The 14,303-nt window shown below is 36.9% G+C and overlaps 1 protein-coding gene across 2 annotated transcripts in view; it reads right to left on the bottom strand.

Annotated features, from left to right (window-relative positions):
* Window positions 1-14,303, bottom strand: part of MAN1A1 (mannosidase alpha class 1A member 1) — a 200,181-nt gene that overhangs the window by 131,571 nt on the left and 54,307 nt on the right. For both annotated transcript variants that reach the window (XM_082856061.1, XM_082856062.1), the window contains one exon: window positions 7,435-7,515. In XM_082856061.1, coding sequence (XP_082712187.1) covers window positions 7,435-7,515 — 81 coding nt within the window. The remainder of the gene's footprint in view (window positions 1-7,434; window positions 7,516-14,303) is intronic.

Genomic DNA, 14,303 nt, shown 5'->3' with positions numbered 1-14,303 from the left:
CAGGGGCCATCGCATAGTAAACATCTCATATCTTTGCCACCAAATCTACCAAGTCACTGACATGTGTGCCCATTTTCTCCTCTACCCTCTCATACTGCAGTGGAGGAGGGACCACTCCCTAAGGCTATCTGTCCTCTGAATCCTACCCTCCCTTACCTTCTAAAAGACCTTCTCCTCTTCAATCAAAATCAATTTGGATTAGATGCTATTATTCTACTAAAAGTACTTTCAGTAAAGTCATCCGTGACCTCCATATTGCTACGTCCAAAGATATTTTCAGTCCTTAAACATCTTGCCCTAGCAGCAACCTCTGACACAACTGAATACTTCATCATTTTTCAAAATACTATTTTCCCTTTGCTTCTGTGATAATCACATTTATTAGTTTTCCTCCTACTTCTGGGATTACCACTTCTTAGTCTCCTTTTCTAGCTCCTTCCTCTCACCAATGACGAAATGTTAAGGCTCCCTTTTTTCAATCTATATGCATTCTCAGCAGCCCCATTCCCTTCTATCCCTTCTATTCACATTTAGCTGTTGATGACTCATAAGTTCAAGCCTATAGCCTACTTCTGTCTTCTATGTTTGAGATCCCTAATGTCTGGTTGCTACTTGCTGTCTTGTAGCTAGACTGTCCAACTTTGAAGGCCAGCTCTGCTGCTTTGTATGCCCTTGGGTAAGTTACTTAACACTCAGTGCTCTGTCTTTCCCTATGTAAAATGAGGATAAAAACAATATCTACTCCTACTTTACAGGGTTGTTATAACATCTAAATGAATCAATATTTGTCAGTGGAGACTGTTTCTCTTGTTCACTGTTTCTGCAGCACCAAGTGCAGTCAGTGCTTCAGTGCAGGTATTCAATAAGCATATGCTGATGCACTAAATAAATGAACTTACCAGATGGTAAATTATCACAATTCTCAGGAATTTTCTACTAGTCCCATTAAATTTTAAGTTCCTTGCTATAGGTACCTCATGATACCGTCCTAAAGGACACTGCAATAATTTCAAAGAAAAAAAATATACAGAAATATTACTAGAAAAGTACAGCTTTTGTTTAAGTCACACACATACATACACACACAAATTTAGTATTAGAAATCTATGTCAATATGATTCAGACAATAAAAATGATTTAAGTGTTGGTTTTAACAGACATTGTAAATTATGAAATGATTCACTAGAAATCTAAATATAAACATATTACCTCATCTTTTACATTAGGTTTTGCAAAACAACAAGTTCCTGGTCTGAGCAAACAGTTAAAGAGGAAGTGGTTGGAGGAAAGGCACCAGGTCCACAACGTCTGCTCAACACAGCAGGGTGCTGCTGAAGAGCAGTGATTAGCTCCCCTACTAGACAACTGCAGTACTGATGACAGGCATTCCTTTTCTATAGCATAGTTTACCTGGGTTTCTCAACTTTACTGTTTGAAATTTGGAGGGTTACAGGAGAAGTCTAGAATAGGAGATGTTTCTCACAGAAACAGAATTTTGTAGACAAGTGCTAGAAGAGTAGCCTTTTACTTGACAAGTCAGTGAATATGTTTTCCTATCCCAAGGCATGACTCTCTAATTACTACCCTAGGGCCATAGTATGGAAGTCTTTTCCTTGTGGTGCAGACTAATTCCAGTTTGGGGACCCTTGAAAAAATTCCCCTCTATCTTCTGCTTCTCCTAGCAGCTGGGAAGGCTATACAGTTTAACCCAAGTCAGTGGCTACTGTGGCAGTCATTAGCACTATTTACTCCCAGGCGTGTGGTGGTAACACTGCATCCTGTCCCCCAACCCTTTAAATTACAGTGGCCATGTGACTTGCTTTCACCAATAAGATGAGAGCTGAAGCAACAAGTGTCTTTTCGATAGACCTGTTAAAAGCCAGTGTGTGATTTTCCAGGTTTTCTTTTGCCACCTCAACGCCCTGCCTCCTGCCTTGGCAAATGGAAATGACTCAGATGGCAGCTGCTGCACCAGTCTGGGCTCTGGAGGGAGGATGATGAGAAGCAGAGTTGTGGGCAGAGCATGCAGCATGGGCAAAGCATAAAGAGTGTGTAGAGCGTATTGTCTTAAACCATTGAGATTTTGAGGTTGTTACTGCATCATAATAGGTCTATTCTCACTGATACGAATTTGTAGTCCACTTACTATGTGCAAAGTACTGTGCTAAACTAAAAGGGATACACATATTTCATTAATAAACAAGTTAATTTTCTGAGTTGCCCTCTCCTTTAGGTGCCAAGCCCTCTCATTTGGTCTACCACATTTATCAGATGCAAATCTATACCAGCTTCTGCCACTTATACCTTAGCCATGAATAGGTTTTGGAGCTGAAATTCTTGGCAAACTGCAGAACTGCTTTCATGTATTACTGAGATAAAGTTCTTATGGCTAATAAAACTTCTGTGCTTCCAAAAACAATTATAAATACAGGATAGAGCTTTGTACAGAGTAAGACACATAGAAAACCTGAGTTACGGAGTAGGTATGATTTCTGTAATTCAATGTAGGCCAAAAAAAGGTAGCATTTTCATTTGACGAAAGTGTACATTATTTTAGAATCGATTCCATGTACTCCTAGATCCCTTTTAAAGTACAAAATAAACTTCCAATCTTAATAAAATATTCAACATGAGACAATTTAGCTCATTATCCACGGAAACAATTACAAATTTAAGCAAAATTACTGTAATCTAATATCATTTTGCTAAGTTAAACCTTTTAAAATGAAAATATTACCTATTCAGTTTATCATATTCCTTTATTTTATAAAGTTTCAATAATGAATGCTAAACAGTAAATTAATATCTAAAGTATATATAAGGATCATCACTAAACAAACTCTACAAAATTGATGTCCTGCACCCCAAACGTCTGAATCCTATTATGAGAAAAAAATAGATCTTTCTACCACTACACTCACATTCTCAATCTTATTTCTCTCCTCCCTACTCCACAATCCTACCCACTTCATGTTTTCCTCCTTGATATTTTAAAAATTAGAGGTATTAGCTACTTCTCTTTTTCAGTAAGTCCTTCAGCAATCTTTTGTAGTGGTGTGTCTGGAGCAGTGGATTTCTTTGGTTAATTTGGGAAAACGTTCTTTTGCTGCCTTCGGAATGAAGGCTACCTTGGCAGAGTAAACTGATCTAATGTAAAAATCTATTATATGTGTTTCCCTTGGGTCAGATGCCCTTGGGTCTTGGGTCAGATGCCCTTGTTGCCTTTATTCAATGAAAGCTCATTCTTCAATCTTTTTAGCTTTGATGAGTTGACTTTTTCTAGTTCACATACTTAAAACATATTACTTGAATGTTTCCTTTGAGGATTAAATACCTTGTCAGTTCTAAATGTTCTCTCTCAATTTACAGAATAAAGTAGTTTTTCAAATCAGGAAAAGCTTTCCTAAGCAGTATTTTATTAAATTATCAGTTTCCATACAGCTTGTCTATTTCCTCTGACATCCTTATTCATCATAGTGGAATTATGTCTTTTTTTTGACTCCCAAACATCTTTTATTCCTACCCTTCCAATAGGGCCTTCAATTTCCTATTCAGGAATTATCTATACTTGGTCCTCATGAGATACTGAATTCAAACCCTGTGGAACACTTTTTATCATATCCTCTCTTTCATTTCCTAAGATCCTTAAGGGACCACATTAAATAAAACTGCCAATTTACCTCTTTCTTCTGGAACTTTGTGTCTTGACAAGGGTAGGAAAAAATTAGTGCATGTTTATTAATTCTAGGGTGACCCAGAGAGATTGCTGAGCCATAGAGATCCTCTATGTGGCAACTTGAGAGTGCTAGTTCCAATTTCTTCTTCAGCCTTCTCTATGAGTCTGTGGCATTACTATATCCCATTAAGTTTACTTTCGGCTCAATACAGCCACTGATTTCTGTTGTAAAGCAAATAATAATATGTGGTATAGTCATACATGCTATTTTCTACATGTATCATCTTCTCTTGAAATGTCTTGTTTTGCATTTGCCAATTTTCAATATCACTTTTGCTTTGGTTACTCTTATTCTACAGTAATATTTCCCAAAATTTGTTCTGGGAAACAATGTTTGTAACTCAGTGTTAGCAGATGTTACATTAAAAAAAAAAAAAGAGGGAGGTTATAGTTAAGTAAGTATGGAAATACAGAGATAAAAAAAAATTAGTTTCTTTTTCTGTAAATTGTGAATTTCTAAGAAAGAATATAGGATGTAACTTTTTCCAAATTTATTTTTAGTATATATACAGATACAGATTTATCCTGCCATATCTAAAGAAACTAGTGGTCTGTAGAACATAATTTGGGTAATGATATTCTAGATGCTATTTACTATCTCCAATGAGGACTTTAGTTTCCGTTGAGCTTATAATAGAGCGATGCTATCTCTTTTATTTATTTTTATTACTGATCATTTAGTATTTGGTATTCATCTTATTTTTATCCCATCCGTTTGTAATTCTTGTGGTTATCTGCATTTCTTATATAGACTCTGGAAATTTGTGGCTCGGCTTTTTTTAAAAAAATAATACTACAAAATATTTTAACTGAGCTAGGGCATTTCAAGTTTTTGAATATGTCCCTGTAATCAAAGTATATGTCAACAGGTATTTCATGTTCCTATTGTTCTTTTCGTAGGTTTAGAGGTCCACTGACATTCTTGATTATTGTTCAGTGTTTCTAATTGTAATTTTCCTGAAGCAGGTAATGCAAGTCAGTGGTATTTCCTCTTCTGTTTTTGTAACATAAACGTAAGAATCTTGAACTTACATCAGTGTGGGCCTATATACTTCTGATGGTGATTTATAAGATGTTCTCAGAATACTCCTGAGCCTCAGTGATGAAATGAGAATGTTAAATTATGGTGATTTAGTAGTCCCTCTATGAGATAATTTAAGAAGATGAATTTTCCTAGACTATCTTAGTAATACCTTGATCTATAAAAGAGTGTGTAGCATAGAACTTTATCAACAATCTAAAACCAACGAATCCATAATGTGGCCACGTTGATGTTCTTTCTATTAAACGAATGCCCAATTTTTCATTTTGATATGGAGACAAATAGATCAAGCTCAGACTTAGGGTAAAATAATTTTCCTTGCTCACATTCCTGACAGCTAATTCTCCTGAGTGCATTGGTCAAATGAAAGGCAACCATCAGTGATGAGGTAATAATTGGGGGGAAGAAACAGGAGATGATGGTAAAACAGTCTTATACTAATCGCTTCTCACTTGGCAATCCCACTTCAGAGGATAAATATATTTATTGGCTGATTATAGCTACATTATTCAAAATATAGGAATACTGGAAGCAACCCAACTGTCTAACGTTTAGGGAATAGTTAGCAAAAACTATGCTGAATCTTTAAGAACTAAAATTAAAAATGTATTCTATAGAAACAAAGAAAAGTATTGATATATAAGAAAGGAAATACCTAAGGTAACTTTTATCATAAAATTAAAATACAGAAAATATAGATATAATTAACACAATGAATGTTTTGCACAGGGATAAGGACAAAGCATATATACTAAAAGAATAATTATTTTCAATGGAGGTGTTTTTTGTAGTCCTTTTCTTACTAAAGTTAGCTAAGTAGAGAATTTAAAAATATCCTTACAGGGCTTCCCTGGTGGCGCAGTGGTTGAGAGTCCGCCTGCTGATGCAGGGGACGTGGGTTTGTGTCCCGGTCCAGGAGGATCCCACATGCCGCCGAGCGGCTGGGCCCGTGAGCCATGGCCGCTGGGCCTGTGCGTCTGGAGCCTGTGCTCCGCAATGGGAGAGACCACAACAGTGAGAGACCCGCGTACCGCAAAAAAAAAAAAAAAAAAAAAAATCCTTACAATGTCTTAGGCAGATGATTTCATCTGTAGGCAAGCTGTATCTGTATAATATTTATATCAGTATATAAACATATATGTCTCCAGTAAGCATACACACATATAGAAACAAACACAGGTATATAAACTTAAGATACTGTTATGAGTAAAAAAGTATCCTAATCTACATGATGCATATTTAGAAGAAATACATAATTGTTTCTCTTTGCATGCTCCATTACCCTATCTGAGCCCAGATACAATGAAGTCCTTTTTTCCTCCAAACTGTCTCACCCCACAGAAATGATGAAGGAAGTTAAAACCAAGGTCATCCTAAGTATGTCACGCCAAAAACAATGAGAATACACAGGCACTGGATACTCAAAGACATATATTCTAAAAGCAGAAACTTCTTTAGTAAAAAAACAGTAATTAATTTTAATTATGAGTTTTTAAAAATATGGATTCCCAGGCTTAGCGTTTAGAACATCCTACACCAAAATGAACAAATGAAGTTATGTGCAACTGGAAAAAGGGAAGAAGAGGGATAATGAAGAACAGGGTTTATCACAAACAGGACAGATACAGGGGAATATAGAAGCCATCTATACACTTTGAAAATCTCTATGGATAGAATAAAATCTAAAAAGAAGGAGAATGTTAAGATTGTACAGGCTGTTTTGTTATGACTAGGAAAGCATCTGAGAGACGAGAAACAAAGTAAAGTAGTCTTTCTCATTAAGCATATACTGCTGTGCTTCAATTTGTTTGAAGGAGCATAGAAATACATGAACTAGTACACTAGGTAAGATCCCCTCTTCCTCCCAGCCAGATTGCTCAGGCTAACACAAATCTGATTGATATGCAATTGAAATATGTGACTGTTTTTCCTGATGTCAGCTTTTAACACTGTTGAAATTAAAGGTGAGGTCCATTCTAATGACTCTTAGGTTGTTATTCATAAAGCTGTCCAAAACCTTTCAGGATAATAGCACCTGTGCTCTTCATGAGCATGAAACAAAAATCCTTTCTTAATCTATTGATAAAAGGCAGCTAAATTAAAAATTCCTTCTTTGTTCTGAGCAGCGATAATTAAGCTCCAACCTAGGAGGAGCTGCAAAGCACTTTACGTGGGGTTACTGGCCTACAGGACTTCTAACTGGGAAGCTGAGTATCTCACTCACCCCCTCAATTTCTTAAATACTCTAATTTTTATATCTCACTTGCCAAGCTTTATTTCAAAAAAGTTTTTATTAAGTTAATATTATACTAACATTAAAATATTTTTTAAAGAAAGAAATCCACAAACCTGCCACTATACTAAACTCTTTACTTTGTCCATAGGCATATATAATTTGTAGTTTTAATCACACCATACATAACATAATAGAGCCAGGCTTTTTTAAAGGCACTGCCTAACATTTCCTGACAACATGCTCTGTCAGACTTTCCCAGTGTGCTCATTTAATTAGTACTTATTATAAGAAATTCAGTATATGCTAGAGGCCCATCAAAACGTGAAAATTTAATGGATACCATAAAAAGCATACTTTACTTGGAGAATATCATTTTAAGACACTTCATAATTCCCATTTATATGCCACTTTTCATCTTACCTCTTCTCCAGACAGGTAGTAAGCTGAGATTAGTCCACCGACAAAGCGTATATTTACTTCAAAAACAGAAACTTCAGCATTCTGTGGAAACAAAATAAAGGAGGTTCATATATAAATGGTAGTACACAATTGAGAAAAATATCACCGTGATAAAGTGCACGAAATATTTAAATTTTGTTCAATCCTATATGCTTGCCCAGAGAAATTTATACACAAGAGGGAAAAGCCCTGCCTTCTAACAGTGTCAAAACACATGTAAATAGATCAAAAAATTTTGACTCTTAAAATAACAATTATAAAAATATTTATAAAATGAAGTTATTTCCTCCCTCTATTCAACACTAGATACAATACTCAATATTCTTTGTGCAGATGCGACAGGCCCAGGACATTCTATTTTTCTATTCTGTGTTCTTTTATTTCATTCATTTGCCTGTTTTTCTTCCCGAAAGACCATTCAGACTCTTCATACTTTTGCTGGTAGTTCAACATTATTCTAGAATTCTTCCCACACCATTTTAAAGTGCACAGCTAGAATGTAAATAGGATTTGAAGCTGGAGTGACTTGGGTTCTAGTGCTGGTTCCCAAATGTTCTATCTGTGGTCTGGGATGATCACATTTCTCTGAGAAGAAATTTTATCTTTGCATAAAGGAGATTATAATAATATATGTTGCACCTTGTTAGAACAGCTCTTATATACATCAATAATAGCTTGCTTTTATTATTATTTACAAAGCGCTATATCCTGTGCTAATCTCTACATGGACTATGTCATTTAGTCCTATATCAACCGTGTGAAATAATTACTATTCTTACATCCATTTTACAAATGGAGAAACTGAGATTTATAGTGGTTACTATGACTTTCTTAAGGTCAGACAACTAATAAGTGGTTGAGGGCTTCCCTGGTGGCGCAGTGGTTGAGAGTCCGCCTGCCGATGCAGGGGACACGGGTTCGTGCCCCGGTCCGGGAAGATCCCACGTGCCACGGAGTGGCTGGGCCCGTGAGCCATGGCCGCTGAGCCTGCGCGTCCGGAGCCTATGCTCCGCAACGGGAGAGGCCACAACAGTGAGAGGCCCGCATACCGCAAAATAAATAAAGAAAGAAAGAAGTGGTTGAATCAGGATTTAAACTTGACTACTCTGATTCCTGGTTTAGAGCTGTGATCCTGACTCCTATATCACCTCACATGATAATGCGTCAAGTATCTTTCTTAATGGTCATATAATTGTGGCATATAATTAGTAATTATTGCCAATACTTTTATCATTTTACAATATTTGACTACTACATGGATCTGTCCTACATTCTATTACTAGATAATTTAGCACAGCTAACCTACAATAGATGGTAGGTACACTTTGTTACCGAACCAAACTTGGGTCCACTTGCCCACACACACTAAAGCCAATCTACTGACACCATGTTGTGTGTGGTAAAGGAGAGTACAACGTTTACTGTAGGGCACTAAGCAACAAGAATGAGCAGCACGTGCTCAAAAGACTGGAACTCTCGATGGCTTTCGGGGAGGGGTTTTAAAGGCAGTGTGAGGGAGGGGCTGCAGGGTGTGTGATCAGCTCGTGCACCATTCTCAGATTGGTTGGCATCAAGGTGAAATTTCAAGCGTCATCAACCTTCTGGTTTCAAATGGTCTAGGGTCTATGTGCTTGTGGTCAGCAGTTTTCATCTGGTGTGGACCTGCTTCCTGTAAAAAGAACATAGGAATGTGTGCCAGCCCTTTATGTATATCTTTCAGGGGACTGGGAACTCGGTGATTCTGCGATGTGGTGGATTTATAGTCTAACTTGTTACCAGTTTCCTGGCCCAACAGCTACTCTTTGTTTCTACATCTTCATATTTCCTGATCATTAACTCTTCAGCCAGCCTTTTGAGACTCAGGGGAGGCCTAGAAGACTAAAGAAAAAGGCTTTTGCTTCAGAGGATAGGGACACAGGGGCTTGTGTATGGTTTTAGCTTCAAGCTTTTGTTAGCTTCTTTTCATGTTTGTTAGGCCTACCCAGTAACTGTTCACTTTTGCCTGGTGTCAAACAATTCGCTGAAATCACAGGGGCTAACAGCAAACTAATATATGGAGTCACATATCCAGCAGATCAGCTTAGTCACAATCATCTGAGATATTATTTCCTTTAACTAACATTTATTAAGCAACTACTATGTGTCAGGCACTGTCCTAGGTTCTAGGGACATGGCAATGAAGACTCATAAGGTCCTCAAATTCATGGAGTCTACATTTTAGTGGGCGAAAACAATTCCAGAAGAAATAAAAGAGGTATATTTTCTTTAATTTCCACATGCTTTCTCTAAAAAGGTATAAGGATCTAACAAATTAAAGCTAAGTAATTGCTTAAGTTAAAAAAATTTTTCAAAAAATTTCTTGCAAAAGGAAGTCATGAATATTACTTGGGAGAGACACATACTAGGCCAGAGTTAGGCAAAAGCATCATAATATAAGACTCTGGTGAGTTCATTCAATTGTATTTCATAATTTGTAATATGCACCTAATACAATTTGATTAAAGTACTTTACATGGGAAAAATTTATCTGTGACGTGTATTACTCTGAATGAGTATTACATAAATACTGGTAAAAGCTTTAATATTCCACAAAATTACTGATAAGGAAAGAGAAAGCGAATCGTTAATTTGTTTTGGCTCACACAGCTATACTTCTTATGTCTAAAGGTAACAATGTCTAATAATAAAATCTAATAAATAAAACCCTCAAATCCTATCATTCTCAATTTGTACTTGTGTTTTTCAGTTTTTAAACCTAAGAATAGTCCTCCATGTTTCTGCCTACTAAGTCTGTTAAGATGATTTTATATTCTTATACTAGCTTTGGCTTCATTTGATACACATTCATTCTCTTTTCCTCCTATGAAAATTTTGGATAATCAGGACTTTTATATAAACATCTGATGAAAATTACTGCATGGTAGAAGATTGAGCCATGTCAAACACCATCATAAATACATCTTCAGCAAGACATCAGTCACCTACTGGGTACAACCAGTTATTGATCCAGCAATGTATTCTAGAACCTAAATTCTATTTATCTTCCGCTGTCTGTAAGATACTGAGAGACAGTTTTGCAAAGTGCCACGCTCAAGGTCAGTGCTCTGTCTTTTGAATTTCTCAGATCTAACGGTTTGGTGAGTCTATCCAAGAAGCAAATCTGGCTTGTTAGTGAATCCATACAGGTTCCCAGTTACTTGTGTTCTTGTCTTTCAAGATCTCGCTCAGGAAGTCACATCACCATTAGTTGTATTCAACAGTCATCATATCTACCTTCTTTTGAAAACCAAAATTACATTTGAATTCCCAGCATATAATATTTTCTACTTTTTTTTTTCCAAAGTTAAATCTAAATTATTTAGAAACCTTAATTTGAGAGCTCTTAACATTTTGGGTTATATTATGTTTTAGGTCAGCAGACTGAAATTTATACACTTCAGGTCACTCTTTACAGATCCTTTGATGAAAAACACTAAGAAGATGAAAACATAAATTGGCTGGCTCGACTGCGGGCAGCAGACTATCAAAACACTACCTTAGAGTCAGAAAGACCTGGGACTGAAGGTTGGTTCAGGAGCCCACTGAGTGCAAGGTCCCAGGCAAGTCACATATTCTCTCTGAGCCTTGGTTTTCTCATTTGTAAAAAGGGACAGTGCATTCCGTACAAGGCGCTACAAGTCCATGAATGTAAAGCACCATGCACAATGCCTGCCACAGGTAACGTACTCAATGAAATAAGTGCCATTACCGCTGCACAAAAGCTCAGCTTAAGTAAACCAATAAGGCCTAGCTTCCTCAGGGGTTCTTGGAAAATCAGAAACTCCAGAATCATAATCTTCTAAATACTAGAATGCAAACTGATATACCTTCTCTGACTCTCGTGGGAGTCATGTTTCAAATCCTCTTTTGAAATACAGTATCCTGACCAAGCTTCCTTTTGGGCTTGATACAATTTATACGATATCTGGGTTTTCAAAAGTGAACTTCTACAATCTGAGGGTTTGAGGCCAATTTTATAAACTTCTGACTCTGATTTCCATTAAAATAAACTTATTAAATCTAAATGAAGATATGCATCCTATTAATATTCATGCAGCATTTTTTAAGATGTTCTAAAACTTTTCCAGTGACTTACCCTAATGACAGGAGAGGGGTTAGGGCAGGCAGAGAACAGTATGTAAAGGAGGGAAGCCCCAAACAGCCTGCAACACTAAAATCTTTTGGATTTATCTTAACAATGTAGATTTTGTAGTCTCCTTCAATCTGTGTTTGTTTTAAATGAGATTAAATCCCTTAAATCTTTAAGTAAGGTCACATTCCAGGAATATGCCCCACGTAGTCCATGGCTTCTAGTACATAGCTGTATGTGAGCACCAGTTTGAGAAGCAGATCCAGTCTTTGTTTAAACTGCACGGCACCTGCTAGTTAATTTCACAATTGATGAGCAAGTGGAAGGCGAATATTTTTGCCTTAAGGCCTACCCACAAAACCATGTGGACTGGAGAAACTGCTCTTTCACTTTGAGTTTCCTCTACCAACAGCCTTTGAATCAAAGAACACACTTAACCAGAATCATACATAAATTTAATAAAATATATGGTATAATTAAGTTTACATCTAAAATCAAGAGGTGAAATCATGGAAAAACTAGGCTTCACTACTTATCTCTCATATTGCTTTAGGTGTCTTAGACTGATAATTTCCACCTTAAGTTTATCCCTTTCTTTAGTATTGCTGTCCTCTGGCTTACTATACGTATATGTAAAATTATGAGATAAAGTGATAAAACTTGCTAAAATGGAAAAAAGTTTAATTCAATAAACCATTTTGAATGGCTCCCTCCCCCCACCCTTCACGTTATCCTCCATCTCTCTACTGGGAAAGGTGTCCTTCAAATAAACAGATCAGGAGCTCACAGGCATGAAGAATCTAACCATATCCAGACAAGAGGGAAAGTGAACACTTCAAAATCCCTGTTTCAACCTGAGTGCCTAAAAGATCAACCTCTTACAAGATAGTATTTTAAATAACTCAGAGAAATTAGGTTGTATTTTTTATAAGCAACTTATTTACCAAAATTATCTATAAAATGATAGATTTTAGTAGATTTTAGTAAGTGAAATAATGGGCTTGACCATTTTAATAACAAATTTAGGTTGGAGAACAGATTCAGCCACAGTTTTTGACTGCAGAACCACAGAGGCGCAGACTTTCCTTGAAGAATAGATATATTGTTTCTTTGCACCTTCAGGCCTTATGATAATTATTCAGAATCAAACCTGCATCAAGTTTAAGGAATTCTCCTTAATTCTTTTTTTTTTTTTTTTTGCTGTACGCGGGCCTCTCACTGTTGTGGCTTCTCCCATTGCGGAGCACAGGCTCCGGACGCGCAGGCCCAGTGGCCATGGCTTACAGGCCCAGCCACTCCGCGGCATGCGGGGTCATCCCAGACCGGGGCACGAACCCGTGTCCCCTGCATCAGCAGGCGGACTCTCAACCACTGCGCCACCAGGGAAGCCCTCTCCTTAATTCTTAACTTATGATTCCATACAGCAGGGCAGGTCTGATTGATTGCATTAAATTGAAAAAGACTTCTTGGAAAAGAACTTTCATTTTCAGAAATATCTTAATCCTCTTCTCAGTGTTTGGCCCCAATTATTAGAGTTGGTTTTTTTAAAGAGTATTTCTCTGAGCCCTAAGATCAGAGAATACTTCTTTGCTAGCTATTCCTCCAAACATCCTGTCAGCTTTCTACTCAATGAACTATAAGCGAGGAACAAGCAAGCATTAATAACAACTGTCCCACTACAAACCAATGCAATAACAGTTTAATAACAATTGCTCCGCTACTAACATATGGTAACTATGCTTTACCTCACTGAGAACCAGTGGAAACATGAGATTTTACAAACCCATTGCTTAAAGAGAGGTTATTGCCTATAAGCCTTGCCTATGTTTAGGCTTAGCATACACATTCATTTATAAATGGTACTTTAAAGTATGCGTTGTATTAACATTCTGAGGATTACAACTCCTTTTAACAGATTAAATAGCAACATTAAACTTTATAGCTTAGTATAACATATGTCTGAGCAGCTTTTAACTTCATATTTAAGTAACATGATAAATCTCTTTAGATGAACAAAGTGCAAATTCTTTGGGCCACAAAGATAGGCGAAATCAACATCTTCTCTCTGTCAGTAGATTGGTTTTACCACGAAGGTCCAGAAGGACCCTCAAGTAGCAGTCCAATCTATATATCACGAATTATGGTCAGAGGGAACAGATCAGTATCCTTATAGCCAAAACCCAAATCATCACCCTTGGCAGACACTGATCAGCATTCGGATAGAAAATATTAAATAACTCCATCCGACAGGATAATTAACTCAGTTATCTGCACCATTAGGATGTAATGCTGCTCTAAAACAGAGCTTTTACAAGAGCAATACTAAGGCAAATGTCACTTCTTTCATGCTCCATGGCATGGAGCTCTGGACCTAAGTCAAGAACTCATTCAGGCATTCAAGAAGATCCAAAGTTGCTTTTTGAGGTCCATTTACAACCTTCAGACAGAGAACCCTACAGCTTATTTTCCTGAAGAATAGGATGGCATTCCGGTTGGATAAGAGACCAATCTGGACCTCTAAACTAAAAAATAAAGTCACTGTTGCCACCAATACCTCTGTTATTTTTCAGGAAAAAAAACGGTGTAATTGTTGACATAATCCCTTGAATCTGTGGGTAGAACGAGTGAATATAAGACAAATTCTCTAATGGGACATAATAAAACCAACTAGAAAATTGTAAGTTGAAGCACTTTAAGATGA

The sequence above is a fragment of the Leucopleurus acutus genome (assembly GCF_964270905.1).
Source record: "Leucopleurus acutus genome assembly, chromosome: 15".
In the NCBI taxonomy this organism is placed as follows: domain Eukaryota; kingdom Metazoa; phylum Chordata; class Mammalia; order Artiodactyla; family Delphinidae; genus Leucopleurus; species Leucopleurus acutus.
The sequence above is the reverse complement of the archived record's forward strand: the minus strand, read 5'-3'. Positions and strand labels throughout refer to the sequence as shown.